Genomic DNA, 24180 nt, shown 5'->3' with positions numbered 1-24180 from the left:
GGATCCTCCATGACCGCTTTTCCTGGATAGTGTTTGATTTTCATAATGTCTTCAATTTCATTAGCACTTCAAATATTAAGTATTTCTTAGTTAGAAACATTGTTAAATCCATTTTTTCTTCTATTGTAATTTGAGAATTAATTGCACTATTTTTTTATTAAAACTAATATTATCTACATAAACACCGAACCTGAAAATTAATTTAATTAAAATTTGCCACAACAACTTTTGTTAAAGTCGCTGATAACCTTAATCTTACGTTTAACATGACTCATAACAAGGACATACATCATACATGTATGATTTATTCTTCGAGATGCGACAAACTCAGTGATTATAAGACGGAAACCATCCGATTAGGTCATTCCCAACATAATGTATTATTAAGGATTAACGAAAATTTTCTTTCGATATTACTTATAATTTTCCAAGTATATTGTTTTACAAAATATATGCATAAAATCATGTTAAATAGAATCCTCAGTCATGGTTTAATTTTCACTAGTGAAAATCTATAAAGAATACTCCGTAAGAACAGGCGCTTCACGGATCGTAAACACGAATTGCACAAGCCATCATTCCATGAGGAAATAACTGGGCCTCAAGAGTCCATCAATGTAAACTGTATCGTTGCGCAATAATTAGATAATGGACGACTGTATTCCGCGCACAGAAGCTAGTTTTTTAACATTGTTATTATTGCACTTTCACTGCGATTTAGTGCAACTCATTTGGGGCGGTGCAAACGTTACTTGCAGTTAATAAAAAGTAAAATACTCGTATCTTTATTGATATCGTTCGTGATTTTACTCGTATCATTATTTTGTACTCTTCTACAAAATTGTTTTAATGGGAGAGGAATAATTAAAATTGACAATAATATTCATAATTAATTTGAGAGTTAATAGATTACGTACAAACAAATCTATCATGTTTATAAAATTAGTATAGATCCTGACTAACATAAATTATAATAACCAAAATAACACGGAATTTTTTATCTGTTCCTGGTAGTATAATATATTCCTGGTAAGAACATTTATAAAAAGGTTTTGAAAGGTATACTAGAACAAGTACCTGGCTTTTAAAAGGTCAAATGCTCGTAATAAATCACTAAAATAAATATAAAAATTATTTTAGTAAAAGTGAGGTCAGTTTTAGTGATTTATACCACAAGCTGTCGACGAAAGTAATAGTAGTGTGTAGTCTGTCGAGTTTCAAGTTGTAGATAAGACCAATAAAAATTAATGGAGGAGAAAAATGTGTTTTAATATCTTAATGATGCTTTGCATAATCTAAAGTAGTTTGTGTTTTTGTGAATGTCTGCATAAACGTTCAAGCGCTATAATTTGTAACACGAGTATTACAGCTGGAGTCAGCATTAAAAATAGTATGAAATAATTATATTCATCAATGGTTATTTTAAGAATATTCAATATTGCTCTTATGGCATATTTATAACATTGTGGATTACAAAGATTATCAAAATTGTCAAAGACAACAGTTTTGGTGTCAGTACTGTTCTTTTAATTTATAATTGTGACACAAATGATATAGGTACCATACTTGAAACCCTAAAGGTAACTACTAAGGAATACATTTTAATTAAAGCGTTAATTAATAATGTGTAAGACACGATACCTGTTGTGTTGATTTTTTGTCGCATTTTATAATATTTGCCAAAAACAAAACATAACAAAAATAACAACAAGAAACAATTTCATTTTACTTCATTGTACAATTTCTCGTTGCATGTAGTAAATATTTAAAGTCAGTTTAAATAAAGAAGTTTGAAAATCATCGTCTAGGTATTAATTACCTCATAATTGACACACATTCAAAACGAAATAAAGTAATATTTTACTTTATAAATATTCACAAAAATATTTAAATGTAAACCACTTACATAAATTTATCAACGTCTGAATATTCAGTACTATTTCATTCAAGGTACGAAACAAACGATTAATTAATCGATAAAATTGATTCCTAAATTGCTCATATACAACACTAGCGCATGATTTACAAATTAAAATTAATCACTAAACGCATGATCGAATTACTAGAAAACGATTTCTAGACCGATAGAGTTGAAACCAGTTCAACGGTCCACATATCCAGTGGACTGGCCATCGATATGTGAGAATCTAGGAACTTGGGAAATCTATACCTAGTTATCATAGTCTCATTAACAAGTAAAAACGAATAATTTAAAAATGGTAATATTGGTGCTAATTAATTACCGAAACGAGGCATATCGTGTTTCCTTTGTAGTTTTCTATATTGTAATGTTAATAAAAAAGGGAATACGGATACTTTAATATCTACCAGTAGAGACAATGGCATTTTATTGTTACCACTTGATCGATTTCAATATTTCTTTGTAAGGTACAATATTTGGAAACCAGATAGGCTTTATAACATTTCTGTGTGACCGAAGATGAGAAGTGGAACAGTAGTTAGAAGTGTCAATGCAAGTGAAATCGTGGACATATAGATATAAATTTGATAATTTGGAAGATTAAATGGTATGTGAATGGATACCTTTTTGCTCCATTTTTATTCCAAACTGGTTTTCTGGTTATCATTGTGTAACACTTGCAGATAGCTAGAAACCAAACCAAAGCCAAATATTAGGTGGGTAAAGTCGCGAGAAAATGTGAGTATTTAATAAATTTACTGTTCATAAACGGCTAATATTTATTTATTATTGCAATGGATGACATTAACATTTTATTGGAAGACTTAGTTAATATGCTAAGCAAGCAAAACAGTCGCCAATCATAAATATTTTGGTTCCGTGTATAATATAATACATAACTAGTCTGGCCTTAAATATGTTACATAAAAACTTTTCTTTTTTTTCAACTTTTTAATTATTTTGAAATTGGAGCACGAATATTATTTTAAAAACTTATTTCGATTTTGCGCCATTTCACATATTTTTCGTGTTCATTATCAAATTACAATATGGAATGGGGTGTTAAAGAAAATAGGATTGCAGTGATCGCCTTGCACAATGTGGGTATGGAGCAGTTGATTATATTCCAGACACTTCAAAAGCTTGGTATCAGCCGTATGTTCGTATTTCGTACTATCATCAACAGATAAGCAACACTTAGTATGTCGAAGACCAGAAAAGATCGGGGCGGCCGCGCGTTGATAGAACTACAAAGGCTGTTAATGCTGTTAAAGCCAGAATTCGTCGAAACCCCATTAGGAAGCAAAAAATCTTATCGCGGTAAATGAAGATTCCCGCTAGGACTCTGTCGCGTATTATAAAACAAGACCTGAAGCTCGGAGCTTATCGCCGATATACAGGACATGCCCCAAATGAATCTTTACAATTAAAGAGAGTGAATCGGTCAAAACGCCTTCTGTCGCGATACGCAGGTGAACGGCACAGAAATATCCTCTTTAACGATGAAAAAATTTTCACGATTGAAGAACACTACAATAAGCAAAATGATAAAGTGTACGTTCACAGTTCTAAAGAAAAAGCTGCTCAAGTTGTCGGAAAGGTACAACGTGGTCATCATCCTGCGTCAGTTATGGTTTGGTGGGGCGTGTCTTATCAAGGAGTCACAAAACTACATTTTTGTGAAAAAGGAGTGAAAACTTTAGCCAAAGCGTATCAAGATACAGTTTTGGATCGTGTTGTGAAACCTTTTTTTAAAAATATACCGTGGACTTTCCAGCAGGACTCTGCACCTGGTCACAAGGCACAAAGTACCCAAGCCTGGCTTGAAACAAACGTTCCGGACTTTATAAGAGTTGAAGACTGGCCCTCATCTAGCCCAGACCCTTTAGACTTCAAATTATGATCAGTTTTAGAGGACATGGCCTGCTCTGAACGACACGGCGACATTGAGTCTCATAAAAAATCTTTGGAGCAAGCAGTGGCGAAATTTCCCTAAAACAGTGCGTAAATCCATAGATTCGTGGCCAAACAGATTAAAGGCCTGTATAAAAGCTAAAGGTGGCCATTTCGAATAGAATATTTTTTTATGTTTTGCTGAGACGTTAATAAATATGTAGGTATAAATTTTAATAATATTACATTACTTCATTTAAAAAAAATGCATTTTCATTTGTAACAGAACTTATGGCTGGATTGGGTATATAAATGATTATTCGTATTTTATTTATAATTAAAGAATAAAATAATCTGTCTAATATTAAACATTAATAAAGAAACAATATCTAGCATTTGTAGCAATGTGAACCATGAGAAATATGTGCGTTTGGGAACTCGTATATAAATTTGCATACAATTTACCGAAATTGTTACGATGCGCGACGTGATGAGGTAATCAAAAATTTATATTATTTATGATAATATTATATAAATATAAAATCAATTGATAAAACAAAAAGCGAAATTAATGTGCAGGTTTTTTTGGCTTCATTCAAAATTTTTAATTTACTTATATAGCCTAGCTGTTATTATTATAACTATTATTGTTATAGAAAATGGAATTGAACAATCGTCATATAATCTAATAAAATCGAAGTAAATAAAGTCACGTTTATTAGGAAATTACGCGATGAGTCATACTCGAGTGATATAAATGTCGGAGATAATGAAAGATTCACAAATATCTCGTTCTGAACATGAACAAATCGATGTCCACAAATCAGACAGACGATACAACGAAGCATAGCGTCCTAAGAATTCAATGAACTGAATTTCTTCGAAGCTATTTACTGCTGACATGCCCGTAAAACCTATTTACAAGATCCATTAAAATATCACAAATGGCCTTCAAAATAACATTAGCCAATGTGAAAAATCGTGATGTTTTAATGATAAGTCAACCTATATTTTAAATAAAGCAAAAAACAACTTTCTATGGTGTCGTGACTGTTTATTATAGCATAAACTATTATTAAATGATAAAATCGTTGTTACAAACGTGTGACGAGAATGTACCACAGTATTAAACCAGTAAATCACGATCACAGCGCCGGTCACATTGATTTGATAAAATCATAACTTTCTAATCCCTAAGTGAATTGATTGACGAGACGGGACTCGCATTCATTACTCTCTTTCGATGTACAAATACGATACTTTTATATGTAAAAATATGTTGTAATGCAACAGTCGTAGAATATGGGGTTGGGGAGTCAAATTTATTTCATGAAATCGTAGCCACTAACGACAATTCGTTCACAATTAAAGTCTAATTTAAAATTGTAGTATCTATCAAAAACATATCTATCAGAAATTATACGAAACCAGTTTATTTCAACGATCTCTGAAAACATCATTTATGACTGTCAACCAATTAGGAACGTTATACGTTCTACTTATTTCTCTTCTCGAGATTTATTTTTAATAACGAACTTGGTCAATTAAGAAATTAAAACACGCAATGAAGTTTAAAATATATCAAAACAAACTGATATGTTGTGAGGATGAAAGGCAGCGTAGAAAGCTTCGTTCTTAAACATTAGTATGCTAAAATCTTAACCGTGCAGACTACGTTCCAATACTTTCACGACACATGCGGATAATGCACGCAAACAAACTCGAGTACGAACTCTAATGATCAGATTGTCAGACTCATAAAACTATCATTACTTCAAAAAAGGCTAAAGAATTAACCAGCAAAAGTTCAGCGATACAATCGTTGTTATGTTATTATGTTATCAAAAATGTGCCTTTAAAACTTGGTTAAAGCAATAAAAGTTAACAAAATTGTTGTGGCATAAAACGGATGTACGCTATCCGAACTTTTCGATACACTTAGTAATCCTTCGAAACCTTTGTTGTGACAGCTGCAAGTTTCGCGAAAAAAACACCTTGACACTTCACTGAGCCTTGGGGCTTCACGACTTTGTAATTTATCACAACATAACGCAAATAAAACAAAAACTTAACCGTACACAAAACATCATTCTGCAATGTAATTCTAGCTGCGATTATTATGAATTCGGAACGCAAGACTTCAAGAACACAACGACCAATCACGATAGCGTCACCCCGCTTACTGCAGTACTCCGAAGTCCGAACTTGATCAACTCCTGCGCACGCTCTGTTGACGTGTGCGAGCGAGAAAAAACACATGTAGATAGAGACAAAATATTTATACCTGAATTCAAAAGCTTCGTAAAAATAAACAATGCAATAGACAAAGTAGCTTCGTAAAGGTTAAAATTACTTTATTAGTATTTTTCTAAGAATAAGTATGGCAAGATATTAGAACAATAAGTTGGTTTTGTTTTTATCTACTACTCTTTTACTAATTTTATTTAATTTTCCCTGATAAAGAAATAAAGAGAGTCGAGTAGTCTTATAAGATAAAGAGAACCGTTAATGAACACACGCATTTACCTTTGCTAATAGACGATAAATTTCAAAAAGGTGCACTGTAGTAGACCGAACCTAATCATTATTACGAGCAAGCAAGAGATGAATGGCTTTGTTTTAACGATTTACTCAACCGCTGTAGTTGAAGGTTACATTCAATTCATAAACAAAATTAGAACAGACAAGAATTAAATTTATATTTGTAACATGATAAAGAATTGTCAATTGTCTTAAACATTGTTGCCGCGTAGAGGTTCGGTGAAACTGCGGCTTAGTTAGATTTATAAATTATAAGAACGACGAATAAATTGAGGAGAAAGTGAAAATTCAAATAAACGAGCCGTTTACACTATTAAATGTAAATTAACTGAAATAACTGTGTCACAACCTCTCAGTTATGTAAGTTATGGTAAATCTCGGATATCATCGGAATATTAGAAAACGGAACAAAAGTTCAAGGCTTTTATTACTTGAATATTTCTTTTACTACTATTGATCTTCATCGAATCTTTATCGATCGAATAGATTATAACATCATAAAAAAGTGGATAAAGTTTTTTATGTTCTTTGAAACTACGTGTTCTTCTTAGGTTATTTTTTGTTGATGTTATAGTTCTTTTTTTTGCTATAAAAGCCTTTTATTATGAAAAGTTTAACTTAAAGATATGATTTGAGTATAAACGTAAATATAAACCGCTAATAGAGTCGGTCAATACTTAAATCATAAACTCATTTAAATATATCAAACGTGAATCAAATATCATCTTAATATATATATATATATATATATATATATATATATATATATATATGAATGAATGTTTGTATGTATGTCCTTTATAGAATCGTAAAGTATGCATTTGATTATGTCATGATCGTCAGCAAAGTGTTGTGCATAAGCCCACAAAGGTTTCTGAAACCAAAGAAAAAATCATAGCAAGGCGCGCAGGGTATAGCTAGTGTCATATAAATATTTCAATTTAATTTTACTTTTTACTACTAACTACTGTCTACATTATGAATTTGGTTCAATACAAGTATCTAGAAATGGGCTTATGTTATGTATTTTGTTATCTTTAGACTAATCTAAATGCACATTGTAAATAAATTATTGTGTGTAGTAATTAGTTCATTTTTAAACAGCAATTAAAAAATATTTTTATCAAAACAAATATCAATTTACCATAATTGATTTATTGATCTATTTTTAAAAGGTTTCAAAATTAAGAAACTGATTATGAATGAGTTAATATTCAAATTCAAATAATTTAAAACTAACCACAAAAATGACAAAATTTTCTTTCCGACTAAAATTTTAACAACGTAAACTGTCAACTAAATACAGTTCCAATCAAATATGTATTTATTCGAGTAATGAATATTATACAATGAAAGCGATTTTTTTTTCTTTCTATATTATTTATCACATTTGAATAAGCTTTGTCCGTTAAATAATTTTGTTACAAATGTAAGTTAATATATAGTACTAAATGAAATAAAGAATGAGAAAAAAAATCATAATTTTAAATTATACCTACCTAAAGAAAAACAATTAACATTATATCCAGACCATATAAAATTTTGTGAACTACATATTAGCTATCACTAATAACAGACACGAAAAGTTAGAGTATAACTTTCAATCAAATTTGGTTAAAATCGCGCTGATTGTCTTATCTATGTATTTTTACATTTTGGGTATATTATAATTATTGAAGGTACTTGACGAACTTAACGTCATTACAATTTTAAGCAGAGAGATGTATTATATGAATCACCCCACAATAAAATAGCTTACAAGTTATACATATCGACTGTACATCATTTACTAAAAAGTAAATTTATGTAAATAAAAAATATGAATGTTGCTAAGCACATAACTCGAGAATTGGCCTAATTTTTTTTTGTATGTTCCTTAAGGTCCATAAAAGGTTTTAATAATAGTAAAAAATAAAAAAAATAATTTAAAAAAATTAATAAAAAATAACTTTTACTATTAACAAAAAAAAAATTAAAAAATTTAATTTTTACTATTAACTTTGACAGAGCGAAGTCTGTCCGGGGTGTGGGTGATAAATAATCAGAGCTAGTGATAAATAATTACTATTCATTTTACAAGTAAATAGTAATGAATGATATTAACATAATTATTATGTATGCAGAAAAGTGAACTTTCGAAACAAAATGCAGAAGGAAATTACAATTCATGAACGTAAGAGATTAAATTTGAAGTAAAAGTAAAAATGGTAATTTTGAATCGTGTTTCATTTGTGACGCAAATCAAACTGCGGTCAAGGCTGAGATTGTGTGGCTTCACTTTCACAAATCACGATTAATCTTCGGCTTAAAAAAAATGTAATCCAAAAGCCGTGAATGTGTTGGTGTTAATTAAGCTGCTTTTGACGAGCGGTGTAGTTTTTGTTAACACATTATTGTAACGTTCATTAATGTTATATTTTTGGCTCTAACAGAAAATGAAAGAAAAAAACATAAATAAAGATTAGTATTGTTTTGTAGTACCAGCTACAATAGAATTCTAATTGAAAATCGATATTATCCAGGCAACTTTTCAAGGAGCTTTAATCAAAATAAAAAACCTCGCATCTCCAATCATCTGTTCTGGATATTGAAGTCGCTCTACATTAGTCTTATTATTAAAAAATTATCTATATATTGTGGGCTACATATTTTGATTCAAGTTACGTATAATAAAATGTGTCAAAAAATTATATTTCTCCTGAAACAAACACCGAGAATGCTAAGCAAATAATTGCAAAGAGTATAATTTCAACACGTTAACTATTTCGATCTTATCTTATGCATTTAACGTTCACTAAATGTTCACGACCATGGAGTTGAATGGATGCAATATTACCCTCATTCAGCTGTCACTGAACAGTAAAATGAGAATACGGTATGGGGGTTTTGTGACAATTGACAACAATCATAATAATTTACTATACTTATATAAATCTATTCAATTCGTCTTTACAACAGGAGATTCCAGCTGTAGTATGAGACTGATTGTGATAGGTTTAGAATTTTATTTCATTTCTCTTCGCTTTGTTAAAATATATTTGTTTTATAACGAGAATATATTTCATCATGGATAGTTTAGAAAATTATCCATGATTTTCATTTAAAAGACAAAGGAATTTGTGTACAGGTTCAATATTTACAAAGAAATACAAATATATCTTTATCATTTATTTAATAAATAAATATTGCATGTATTACATTGTGAGTACATATCTCCTTTTTGCGCCTCAATAATTAACATTTTTCTTTAAATCAATTTATTTCGTCGAGAACAGTAAAAAAAGAAGATCAGTTTTTTTTTATATCACTAGGTCGGCAAACAAGCATACGTCTCATCTGATGGTAAGAGATTACCGTAGCTTATAGACACCTGCAACACATAAGAACACACACAGAAGCATCGCAAGTACGTTGCCGACCCAATCCCCAATCCCCCCCAGGAGCTCTGATCACCTTACTCACAAACAGGAACACAATACTGCTTGAAAACAGTATTATTTAGCTGTGGTCTTCTGTGAGATCGAGGTACTACCCCAGTCGGGCTGCTCCATATTTTGACCAGGAAATTCCTGCTGTGCCCTACCTCAGTTAATTAGAGATTAAAGTAGAAATAATAATAGTGACGTAATTTAATTATTACTGATAGCGGTTCTTCTGATAATATTTTAAAGAAATTTTACCACGTAATTTTTTAAAATCTCAAATAAACTAAAAATATATTAATTACCAGAACTTACTTTTAATATGGAACGAAATTGGAGACAGAGTTTACATGATTATTTTCAGAAATAAATTTCACGGATATAGTGTGTAGTGGATAGTTATAAAATTAATGCTAGTAATAAATGTTGTTCAATTATTTAGTCTTTTATTTATTAATAAATTTCGAGTCGATATTTTTATACTTCATATAATAGCTAATGTAGTTATCTTCTCGTAGGAGACATCTGCGTACTTCTAGTAGCAATTCAACATTGCACGGTCAATTTAAGGTTGAAGTTATTTAGAAGACCTTTATAATGTTATTCCGTTGCAAATTGTTCAAGTAACATTCCACTTTTTGCGGAACTGGAACGTAACTAAAGATGACAATTAACACCATGCGAGAATGAAAAGTTGAGTGGAATTCATTTTGCATGTATTTTGCTACTGTTTAAATTCTGTCGTCATTAATTAGTGATAAATATTTTATCGTAAATCAGTTAATTGAACGTCGGAATTCTCTTATAAGTGGATAAATTACATTTAAGATTTTAGATTAAATGAAATGCAATTAATTTTACTCTCATTTAGCTTTAAGCAAATTATGTACTTTTGATTATTTCAGTCGCCAGTCTTTAAGGTGAAGAATAAGATCAAAAAAAAAAAAAAAAAATTATAAAAGACGGTTTTTTTCTTTTTAATTGTGTTACGCATACTATTGCTGTTACTATAACTTTTTTCTGTAGTGGGCGTAAATGCTTAAAGAATGATAGCTTTGTATTTAAAAATTCTTTAATATATTTTCTAAGGTATTTGTTATTAGTATTTTCATTGAGAAAGCAATTAAGTTCACAAGTGCGATACGATAACCCTTACTACCCACAGGTAAACACACCAATATTTTTCTTCAAAGCAACACAAACTTTTTTTACAAAAATATAATCTCAGAGAATAAATAATCCGCTGCGTCAATGTCAAATGACCATCAAGTCATGAGTTTTTTCATTACAATTGGAGTAACAACGACTTCAATTTACGATTCGAATTTCGTAACCAGCTCACATTGCGGTGTTCTCACAATAACCCATAGGCATTAAGGTCATATTATTGACTAATGTAGTCACTTAGAGTGAGTGGAACTAAGTCGAAAATTATCATGAAAAGAATATCACGGGATTATAATCCTTAATTCACAAAACATAAAGGTGATATTTCGGGAAAATTGATCACTGAACATGACTTTTACTTCAGCATGGTTTACTAAGAATCTGTACTGAATCTGAAGTTATGTTGGTATAGAGTACTTGTCGCTTATTAAATCTGATGTATATAATTTATCTCTAATCAATTATAAGTTTCAGTTTTTATTACGAGAAAATTGTGTTAAACTAGATACCTATCCTTAGCAATTTCACGACCATTTATGGCTGGTTAATGTACCGTTACTGTGAGTGGTAGCGGAATTTTTACAGTCTATATCTTTATTTATGTTAGATTCTAGTTTTCATGAAATATTTAAATTCTTTAGTAGTTTTGACAGCACTGTAAGCTGGTAGAATTGATAATAATTTAATTGAATACAAACAAAGAGACAATCGACTTATAATATTACATGAGATTTAAAATTTATGGCTACAATAGCATGTCTAAACGATATATTTCACGGCCTATTGGTATGGTATGTTTTTGAAATATACATTTATAGGCAAAGAATGAAATTTAATTTCCACATTTTAGAAATGAACCACTTCATCTGGGGGCACGGTAGTGCCCCCGCCAAGACGAGCCAAAAAAAAAAAAAAGAAAAAAAAAAACGAAAAGCACTACCTATCTTTTCTCGAAGTGCTTCGTCGTTTTTTTGAACCCTCATAACTTGGGTTTGAATTATACCAGATAAACAAAATTCTGGGGATATGATGTCAATAGCGGATTTATTAAACATATAAAGTTTCAATTGCATAGCTCTTATACTTTAGATTTTATTGATATCTAAAAAACCCCGATTTCGTCACTCACTGATGATCATCAAAATTCATAGAGTACTTCCTGAAGTCCCAGAAAGCTGAAATTTGGTATGTAAGCTAGTATTAGTACACAAACAACAAAAAAATTCTAAAACTTGGAACTTTTACCCCCCAACCCCTTAAACTAGGAGATGGAAATTTGTATGAGACTTCCGCAAATTTTGATGCTAGAGGTCTGAAAATTGATATAGGGACTCCTTGTTATTAATAATAATAATAAAATATATAAAAAATAAAAATCGGTTATTAGTTTATGTCGAAAATTTACATTTTGTAATTTTGGTATTTAAGTTTTGGCGGAGGTCACCGTTTGCATATCAGTTCAACACAAAATCAAAAACAGCGTGCTTAAACCGAATATTGTGAAGATTGGATGATATTTATGGTATAAAATGTGTCGGTGGTAAAATGCAGCTATAATATTGTCATAAGCAACTTACAAAAAGAAGTGAAATCCCACCAAAAACATTTTCATGTAAAATGTTGCCAAGACGAGATCATATGGCTCGCACTGTCAAAAAGTTATCAGATCTCATGTAGAGCCAAGCTTCTAACCCTACACGCCCTAACTCTACAAACCCTAACTTTACAAACTCTACACCTTAGTCAAAATATGTGGCTTGGCCGTTTCGTTACTACCGGCTGTCGATGTTGTAGATGACGACTTTTCTGTCTCATTTATATATATATATATTCTCTTTTTATTTTTATTTGTATTATATGTATATCAATTATTCTTCTTCGTTTTATTTTTTCTTTAATAGAACTATTGTATAACAGAAAAGTAATAAACAGTGAATAAATTTTTCACCTTACGCCCACGTGACGGTAGCGAAACGGCCAAGCCACATATTTTGACTAAGGTGTAGAGTTTGTAAAGTTAGGGTTTGTAGAGTTAGGGCGTGTAGGGTTAGAAGCTTGGCTCTACATGAGATCTGATAACTTTTTGACAGTGCGAGCCATATGATCTCGTCTTGGCAACATTTTACATGAAAATGTTTTTGGTGGGATATCTTTTCCACACATACAACTATTTTCTTTTAGCACACTGCTATAATAAGATAACTTTGTGACAATCACTGCCGGTTAATCGAATAAATTTCAATATTATTAAATAATTATAATTTGATTAATAAATGGTTAAAAATTACATCTAGGCTTTGTTACGAAATTTTGGATAAAGTTTATTCTTAGCCTACACTCCACATAGATAGAGCAGATAAGAAATTTGATAACTTTAATTTAAATAGAGCTTAGATAAATAAAGATGACTGTCTTGACATAATATTTATAAAAACGTGTCTAATGATTTGTGAATTATATATACCTTCAGAATGCTTTAGTTTTTAACACCAGTCGTTGAAAGACGGTAGGAGAGATAAATAGATTGATAGATATAGGTACTAGGGTTTCCAGAACTGGACTGTTTTTTGAGAACCGGGATTTCTCGATTCTTTCGATTCTTTTTTTTTTTACTATTTCAAATAATTGATATTCTTCAAAAATATGCTACAATTTAACATTTAATATTTTTTCTTTGAATTTCAAGTAATTATTATATTAGGATTAAACAGCATTTAATCACTCTGTCTTCGATATTTTCTTACTTCTCTATTCTCGTGTATAGTTGTAATAAATAAATCAATAATTAGTAAGCATCATATATGTACATGGCTAACGTCACTAATTGTCTTAGTTACAAGGAATATATTATCCAGAAGAAGATATTCTGACTAGAGAAGTATTCTTAACTCTAGGTTTTGCAGGAAGTAAACTACTGATATATTTTAAATACCTAAACATACCTGCAGATATGTCGTGAGTGCCAAACTGGCTGCTGTAAAGTACTGAACCGGTTCAGACGATGTTTCGGACGCATTGGAATATTGACTTCTTTTTGGAATTTTGTTTATACCTTTGCAGATGCCTGATATATGCTCCGACTCCTAGACTATCAACGACGGGCAGTATGTAATGTCCCTTATTACCGTTAGGTATCCTTTCATCTTTCCATAAAAAACTTTAATTCTACATGATTTTTTACCGTCTGTACAATCGGTAGATTTCTGTAGAGCTCGTTGACATAGTTCCATTGTCATGATGTTACCATAGCTGTCTTCTCTTCAGGACACGTTATTGATCTCATCACGTGGAGCATATCTAATTTGCATATCTAGTTTGTTTTAGTATTAATTGCCTAATTAAAATTAAATTCCCGAGAGTATCCAAAGAACCGGGACTGAAATTTGATTTCCGCGTTCTTATGACCAAATAACCGGTAAATCCCGGTTCTTTCGGTACCGGGATTTCCCGGCTCTGAACTCTAATATAATAGGTATTTACGTCATTTACCATCAATATTTGACGTTATCATAAAAATATATTTAACAACAATGATATAAGAAATAAAGAATCGGGAAGTTGGAAAAACCTAAAATGATCAGTTGTAAACATTTTTATCACATTATAAATATTTAATTATTTATTTTTCGAATTTACAATTTAAATTTTGTGCTTTTACATAATTATGTGTTATGGTATTTAGTGCATCTTTAATGAAACGAGTTTGTGTTTAGTATATTGTATAGCATCAAAAACGTAAAAAAATTACCATATTACGAAATAATGAATTGATTTTGATTATAAATACCTATTGTGACCATATATTATCCAATATAATTTTAATGTAATTGTGGCGTTTCCGCTCATATATTGTATTCAATACCAGATTGCACATTAAAAATTTGACAAGCCCGTCGGTCAACTTTGTAGTACCCTGCTTTCTGTTCCGCGGGTTGCAGACTCGATACCCGCCTGAGTTTAATATTTGTATTTATATATTTATATATGTACGCCATTTCTATGTATATTAAAAAAACTATAACAGTCGACTGTTACCCATAACACAAGCATAACGTTGCTTGCCACAGGAGTAAACGACTGCGTGTGTGTGTATCTCATAAGATATAAAAAGAAAATATTTGATTAGAAAATGTGAGCATTAACTGCATGAAGTCTGCAGGTAGTTACCGTTTCATTTCCACAGAAAACTATGACGTCCGGCGTGTGACACAAGACAAAAGTCACGTTTAAGATATTCTTACAGAAATTCCAAATAGTAGACAGTTAAACCCCTTAAAACTTACTATTACAACAGTAAATAAATAAAACAAGAAGTTATTTTAACTTTTTTTTTTAACAATTTGAAGCCAAATGAAGTGAATGAAATAAAAAACTAAATTTGATATAATACTCCATTTTTCGAAATACATGCATGTCTTTGACCTTAACCAGTAGTTAGGGACAATATAATAGGAAGGCATAATCTTCATGTTTTATTGACCAAATAATGTGATTAAATTAAGTCCATTTCATGACTTAAAAATTTGTAAGCAACATTTTTTAGAAATAACATCACCATCATCTAGAAGTATTAAAATCACGAAGGAAAACAATATAATTTTGTTTGACCAAAAACGACGAAAAAAGAATTGACTTCGACAACTGATATATCGTAGGTCGTCGAAAAAATAGTCAAGTATACGCATTATTAGATATAACTCGAAAAATACTTGTCAGATCTTAATTAAATTTAAATGAAATCATATGATAAGCACCACCTTTTTATTAAAAAAAGAATTATCGAAATCGGTCCACCCAGTAAAAAGTCCCGAGGTATACATAGTTATAGTAATACATAAAAAATACTTAATTGAGAACCTCCTCCTTTTTGGGAGTTGGTTTATATATATCAAATTATTCGACAGACACCAAAACGCGGGTAAAATTACGAGAAACCTTTAGTAATTCCATTAAAAATATTATATATTTTCCAATAAATTAAATATAGAGACGGTTATGATATTATAAAGTTTGTTTGATTACCTAACTATAGTAGAAATTAACAAATCAGTTAACTTTTGATGCCTTTTAACCAAGGGAACAAATAATTCGGTCACTGCACTCTGTCGTCACTCGTCACTTGAATTAAACACGCTCGCCTCCTAAGGTCCTGTGATTACAGACGTATCATATGTACGTTGCGTTTACTTTCTCTTCCGACAGCATAATAATTATTACATGTAAATTATTTTAATGTTGGAATTATACAAATAAGTGTTGTACTGAGATGAAAACGTATGTTCATTAAATTAGTTTAAGGAAGTAATTATACCTATTATGAAATAATAAAATGTGTGAAACTATGGTACTCAAGATCACGGGGTAAAAGTTAGATAAGTATAATATATAGCTGATTTTTTTTAACATTAATTATACTAATTATTCGACGAAACATACTAGTACCTAGTGTTAAAATTATGTACGTATTTACAACTTTCCCATTTCTGTTGCATCTTAAGTAGAGAAAAATTTCATTTCTAGTTTTTCACGTGATCATATTAAAACATTTTTCCAAACATAATATAGTAATACTGGGCCTAAAGGAGTTTAACTTGAAAATATTGTTTTTGCATCTCTCGGACTTCTGATTAAAATTAATGGACTCACACCTCCAACTCGACTGATTGTTCTAGAATCTATTTGAAGACAAAATTTAAGCTTCATTAAAGTTTTGATTGAATTGTTTATATAACGTCTATTTATATAATATTAAATAATTTGTTAAAAAAAAGTCCCAGTCAAACGACTAGGTTGGGGTATTTCTATTTTTGATGAAAGTTTCACAAGTGAAGAAATGTGAATACTAAAGTTCAGTTGATTTACATTTATTACCATTTTTCGTGTATAATTCATTTCGTATTCGTGAAAAGTTTACAAAACTAACATTGCGAAGTTAGTTAAATTGATTACGAAGTACTTATGCCGTAAATGTATTTTGTACGACAAAATTTTTCAAAAACGGGAAATGTTTTAAATCACAACAAAATAATCTGGTTTAACAGATTAAAAAAGGCGAAATTTATTAATTTGATAGAAGGTACTTATTCCGTTTATATTTATTCATTATACCGTAAATTATTTACTTGACCTCTTACAGTATCTATTACGTATTTATTACGTGAAAAACATTTTATAATATTTTTTTAAACGACCTCGTAATCGTTAATGCCACTTTTTAATTAAATTTAACCTGATAACTTTAAAAAACAAAAGAAAAATGTGTAAGAATATGCATGGAAAATTTTAGGGTCTGCAAGTAGTCGACTACATTAAAGGCAGTATTTGACAGTTTCTTAAAATCTTAAATATTATATAGGAGCTCTTTTTATTTGTAGAACGAATCATCCTTAAAAGTTATCTTAGATTTCTACTAAAAGAAATACTGGCCTTGCACTAACATCTCACAAGAAAAGGCGGTATCGTTTGCTGTTTTTCCGCTTTCACACTAGGGGAAAGTACCTATCTAATACTTACAATGCGGCACATTCTACTGCAAAATTGCCATACATACTAAAAATATTACAACATATAATGTATGATTTACTGAAATAGGGCACAGCAGGAAATATTCTGCTTAAAATCTGGGCCAGCTCGACTGGGGAAGTACCTCGACCGCGCAGAAGATTACAGCTAGATAAAACTGCTTTCAAACAGTGTTGCTGTGATAAGTACGATGACTAGACCTCAAGGGGGGAATAGGGGATAGGGTCAGCAACGTGCTTACAATGCTTCTGGTGTTGCAGGTGTCTATAAGCTACGGTAACAGCTAACCATTAGGTAAGCCGTACGCTTGTTTGCAGACTTAATTTTATAAAAAAATTATAAATTATTAATTACTATTCAAAATATAACTAGCCAGAATAAATAATATTAAAAAGTAAATATTTTTTTAAATTTGTAAAAAACGTTATGCTTAAGTTGTAAGTATCTATCTAGGTAATTTATAATTATACCCCTTCCAAATTTAATATATTATTTGTTTTACCGACATCTATCGACTTTTTAAGAAACTAATTCAAATTGTTTTTAAGTCAGTTTAGCTATTGTACGACAGATGGCTCTGTTAAAAGTTATAATACATCACTAATAGATGGCGCTAAAATTCCCTCATCCTATTACTAGATGGCGTTAATCACGAATTGAGTTCTAACCACGGTACGTGGTTCTAACAGCTGATAGTTGTTAAATGAACTTAAGCATCGTTACTAAAATTATGTTAAAAAAACTTACCTTCCATAACGTAAACGATGCTGCCAACATCTCCTTCTTTTATAATGAGACTACCAGCGCCATATTCGACTGGATACATACAGTCGACGATTTCACGAATCTGCGTCATTTCCAAATTCTTCATGAAGTCGTTGTCTAGGATAGCACTCTTTATCAGCTCCCGTGATCTGTAATACAAACGAAAATTGTACATGTATTAGCTATTCAGCACTCGAAATTTTACTATTATTACTTACACAAAATTTTGCAGGCTTATACCTATTAATGATTGTATTGATCTATATTAGACAGTTTTAATATATTCAACTTGCGTCTTTTAAACTAAAGATTTGTATTATAGGTACTTTTGTTGGATTAGGGGTACAAAAATAAACATTACTGTTAATTTTTTCGTATATATTATATGGCACATTTTGTGTGTGTCATCGTCATTTCAGCCCATTACAGTCCACTGTTAGACATAGGCCTCCACAAGCTCACGCCAAAATAGGAGTGAACTCATGTGTTTTGCACATAGTCACTACGCTGGGCTAGCGGGTTGGTGACCGCAGGGCTGGCTTTGTCGCGGCGAAGACGCTGCTGCCCGTCTTGTTTTGCGTTGTGTGTCGTCTGTGTATTTCAAAGCCAGCGGTTATCTCGCCATCGGTTGGCTTTTTGTGTGTGTCAGTCTTAATATAACAATTACTTTGGCTTATTGTTAGATTAAATAAATAAACAGAATAATAACACTTGTAAAGATTGCACAGTAAGAAGTTTATTAACGGCAATCCATTAGTGTAATTATTTTGTATGCATTATACAATGAAATTGACACATCCGCATACATACCTATGACGCCTAACTCATGTAATAATTTCGATACCTAGTGTTCTGTATAAAAACAAAATTATGTAACTGTGAAAAATACGTTGAGTATAGGGAATAAAAGTTATTTTTTAAAACATCCTAAAAAACTATTTTACAAACTCAGATATTTTAACTCAAATGTAGAGAAGGTGCATAATACAAATATACACATTTGTAACATTTGGTTTGTTCATTTGAAATTAGTTCATCAAATACATTTTTCTTTCATGAATTTCAATTATCGTATACATTAGAAATACAACATATTAAATATAAGAAGTACGTTGTTCCTAGTCAAGCGTGTCACTTCACTAGTAAAGCGCTATATGATATTTTTATAACAAAAGTGAGGGTAAAAAACTGCTATAATTAATTTATGGTAGAATTCATAGTATATATAAGTATTGACAGATGTAGCAAAAAAACGTACGCTATTTTTAACCGACTTCAAAAAAAGGAGGAGGTTACTCAATTCGACCGTAAATAGACCGTTTTTTTATACCAAAACTTTATTTAGTTTATCATAAGTTATCTTCATTCATTCCGCCTGTCATCCCACGGTTGGGCACATGCCTCTTTCTTCATATAGGAGAAAGATTGGACCTTGAATCCACCGCGCTACACCACTGCGGATTGTCAGATATAATTATCATAAATCATAAACAGACAAAATAATGCCAGAATTTTAGATTAAGTGATAATTGCGTTTATATTCAAGTTTATTTTTATTCAAAATTAAGACTATTAAAAATTTTTATGTACCTGTCGAAGGGTTTCTGTTGCAGTAATTAAAACTTCACTTTGACATCAAAGGTCATACGTTCTTTTGTAATATTTTATATGTTTCCATTAATTAAAGTAAAGTTTATATAAAAATCACGTTCATTTTAAACCACAATATATAGAAAAATAATATAATAGTGTCAATTGGATTTTTTTTTATTAAACTTAATTTTTTCAGTATTAATTTTTTTTTATAAAATTCGAATACCACATAATTATAACACAATTTTAATTACATGAGGTTTTAATTAGAATCACATCACTCCAGATATAAAATTAATATCTAATGTTAGTCCAAAAATAAACACAACAGAAAAGTTATCTCCATCACGTTATGTCAGACTGTCTCAACGTAAGAATTACATGATTATAAACAAGAATATAATACTGGGTAAACTAACGACTTGTCTCTAGGATATATAATAGGATAGACTAATTAAAAATAATTAGTAACACGATAGCCGTCATTTGCAATGTATTATAACTATGCAAGCAAATCGCATGTTTCTTTTTATGGATGAAGTAATACCAGCAGACAAGATTTTTCTTAAGATATTCTAATAATACTATGCGACTAAATAATATATCAAAGAAAAATCTTTTCGTTAATACAGAAATTGCTTGTTTCAATTAATTTTTATGAAATGTATTCCTTTTTTTTCTATATATTAATACGTGAAGCGAAAGCTTTGTACCCTTTTTTACGAAAATTGCGCGGACGGAGGAGTATGAAATTTCGCACACTTATAGTTTATATACAAAAGGAGTGCAAAATGCTAATATTTTTTTTTAAAATTATGTATAAAAATATATTAAATCAATAAAAAATAAACAACACACACTACCATGTAATTGACACAAACACATACATCGTTCTTTTTTCATTGTCAAAGTCTGTAGTCAAAATGAATTTTTTTTAAAAAAATTCCTTAGTTTCATTATTTTTTGGTTTTCTAAGGTCGAATTTTGGCCTATGAGCGACCACTAGTTCAAATAATTATACCAAACTTTTTAAGTAACACATGCTACTATTATGTGTCAGATTTAAATATATAGTATCTGAGTCTATCAAATGACCTAGTAACGCAAAGTTTTAACAACCAAGTAATATTTTAGACTCGCGCTTAAAAATTGAGAGAATTATGTACTATCTTGGTCTATCAAAAAAGTTCCTCTCTAGTTTTTTATGTACAACACTTAATTCTATTTAAAACAATGTTTATAAATTATTGTGTATTTTAAGACAAGGTTATTCTAGTAATAGAGTTTAATGACAATAACCTTTGTATCAAAACAAATTGACGTGCCTTGGATACCTAAATATAAGCTATTGACGACGACTAACGCAAGATATTTAGTGGAGCGCCTGGGAGTTTTGAGCTCAGATCTCTCGGGGCTGAATGAATTTACATGTAACCAAAGGGTTTTTTTTTTGATAATCTTTATCTATGTTATAGATAGAAGATAATATTAATTTTTTTATTGTAAACTATTAAAATAAACAAATACATTTGGAAATTATTTAATTATTTTTTATTTTAATATTTATAATTTATTTATTTTCTGTAATAGCTTTCTCTACTTTCACAAGAAATAAAAATCTACAGTTTAATTTTTCTTATAGTTTATAAGTTATTGCAATTGCATTAAATCAAATGCACAAGTTTTAAATAGGGAGCGAATTTTCTTCATGTTATTCAAAACACATTCCCAAAAAAAAAACATTCGATTCCAACCGCCAAGAGATCCGAGATCTGAATCCAGTCTTAACGTTTTTAAAGCTTTATTAGGTACTACACTAATTATTTGCTTTCTATTTCTCCAAAATAAATATTTATGTTTTGATGTATGTAAATACATAGGTGTTGGCGAGTTTCATAGTATAGCTGAAATTACTGATCGAAAACAAGAAAAATAGCTGTTTAAAAAGCTCATGAAAAAGTGATTTTTCGAAATTCTACCTACGGAAACTATAGAACAAAATGCATGCTCATTAATTAATACAACTCAGTTGCCAACAATCAATTTTATTATCGTGTAAAATGTCAATTCAGATGAAACATTTCGTCTCTCTGGTGCATTAGTCAACCGTTAAGGAAAACTTATAAAACGTTACAATTTTACCTTAACATCAAGAAAGAATTTCCTTGAATTTAAACATAATTTTAAAAATCCTTACTTGTGGTATTTCGTAATATATATTAAATTAATCATTTACCGACAATTTAACCTTCCAGTAACATTGATTACGAAATTAACCACAAACTGAATTAATAACTGAAGACAAGTAACGGAAACATAATAATTATTTGAGAAAATCGAAACGTTACTCATGTCACACTATGGTAGTCATTCATATTGAACGACATAGCCCTGCCTTAGGCGAGGACAATCGTAAAGTTCGATCGTAATTATACCAAATGTGTCCGATTGAAGGCATACCGGCTAACACACGTCGGCCTCGGTAGAACACGTTGAAGAAATTCAATCATATTGATTGATTGGTGACATTTCAAATAACATATTAGCAACTTAAAAATGATAAACTGCATTGGGTTTAACGTTGACTAATTTAGCTATTTTTATTTCCTCAATTGGCTTTTGATACACTCTTTAACCAAAAATACTATGTATCAACTAGTAATTTATATGTTAGTTAAGAAAATCGATGGCTATAGTATCTATATTAATTTACTTACTTATGACTCTTGGGTATTTTCAACAATTTCATCTCATTATCTTGAGTTAAGGACGACAGTGGCTCTGCCGATATAGCAGTCCTTTTAAGTCTCGGTTCGCCAAGTGGAAGGATTCTTGTATTTTCAACACCGGGTATCTTATGAGGACAGCGTTCATCTTCGTTTTCCGTCCCATTTCTCTGTATGTCGAACATTTGTCTTGTCAATGGTTTAACAACTTGTCTGAATTTGTCGATTTCGTTCTTCAAATATCGTATCGTCGCATCCTTGTCATCGATCTCATTTTCAAGCAACGCTATAATTTTGTCTCTCTTCTTTAATTCTTCCGTCTTTTCTATTACCAATCTTTTCATTTCCATATATTTTTTCTCCAGCTTATAATAATGTTCTATTTTACACTGTGTTGTATGCGTTTGCGCCATGTTTGTATAGTTACTGTCCTTGTTATCACACTAGTTTCACTCACTTCTTCGGTAGTACTGAATTTGATTGCAAACAGTTCACCATAATGTCTTTATACGACATTTGTTTTTAAGATCGTATTAAAAATGAACAAAACTGTTATATGATACGCCTAAATTGCTTTCAACTTATTTTCGTTATCAGGTGATACTGATAAAATCAGATATCGTGTATCGCCAACGCCTCAAAAGTTATTATAATTTTAAATGTAGTTCATTATGTTTAGATTTATTTTTATTCGTCATTTAGAAAGTTGTGTTACATGAGATTGAACTACAATAAGAAACTGTGACGTCACAATCTGCTATTATTATTCAAATAGAACGTTATTGTATGTTAATAATTGAAACAATGAATACGAGTACTATGCTCTTGAAGAGCGTGTTGGAGGTACAAAAAATCACTAACAATAAAATATCAAGCAACCGTGAAATGCTCTTAATTTGGTTGTATAAAATTGTATAGATCGTCGTGTTTATTTTGGCAAGGAATAGCTAGTTTTGCATAATCACATGTTTGACATTGATTCGTAACGTTTCATTAATTACTAAATGTCAACTATTAAAATTACAAGGATTATAATAATTTATGATGGAAGCTTTTTAAAATTAGCATAACGAGCTACTGTGGTGTATTTTAGGATACCGATCCAATGAGATTTCTATTGTATATTCATTTTCTCATTATTCGTTGTTTAGCATATCTTTGAACCGCAGGTAGTTGAAGTTTTGTACAACTACGAGTAAGTCCAAATTTAAAATAAAATGAAGCACGTATAAAATTCAAGGAGAATCCCATACAAAAATAGTGAGACACTTTTTGAATAATAGTTTGAAAAGTTTTGTGTAAATATGGCCAAATGAACAAGAAAATAAAGATAAAAATTAAGGTTAAATAAGGGCAAATTGTATGCCGACACGAAACGTGGTTTTTCGCGGTTTTAAGTTCGACTTTAAATAACTGATTTAAAAAATATACATATATGTAATGTAGACGTACCTATATCGTTTGACATTCCGACTCACACTTGCAATTACAGTTTTTTTTTTTTTAACAAAATAGTAATTATGTCGTAGAGCTTACCCAAAAAAGTTTTGAAATTTTATAAGTGCTACAATATAATATTTACATCATATCATACAACATGTGTAGCACATGAATAGTTTGTATGTGTAAG

The 24180-nt window shown here is 30.4% G+C and overlaps 1 protein-coding gene across 1 annotated transcript in view; it reads right to left on the bottom strand.

Moving 5' to 3' along the window:
* The window catches only part of LOC123660590 (cGMP-dependent protein kinase, isozyme 2 forms cD4/T1/T3A/T3B), a 103729-nt gene that overhangs the window by 37806 nt on the left and 41743 nt on the right, over nt 1-24180 (bottom strand). The window contains exon 2 of the mRNA XM_045595645.1: nt 18214-18380. Within this exon, the coding sequence (XP_045451601.1) occupies nt 18214-18380 (167 nt within the window). The remainder of the gene's footprint in view (nt 1-18213; nt 18381-24180) is intronic.

Source organism: Melitaea cinxia, chromosome 15 (genome assembly GCF_905220565.1).
Source record: "Melitaea cinxia chromosome 15, ilMelCinx1.1, whole genome shotgun sequence".
NCBI lineage: Eukaryota > Metazoa > Arthropoda > Insecta > Lepidoptera > Nymphalidae > Melitaea > Melitaea cinxia.
The sequence above is the reverse complement of the archived record's forward strand: the minus strand, read 5'-3'. Positions and strand labels throughout refer to the sequence as shown.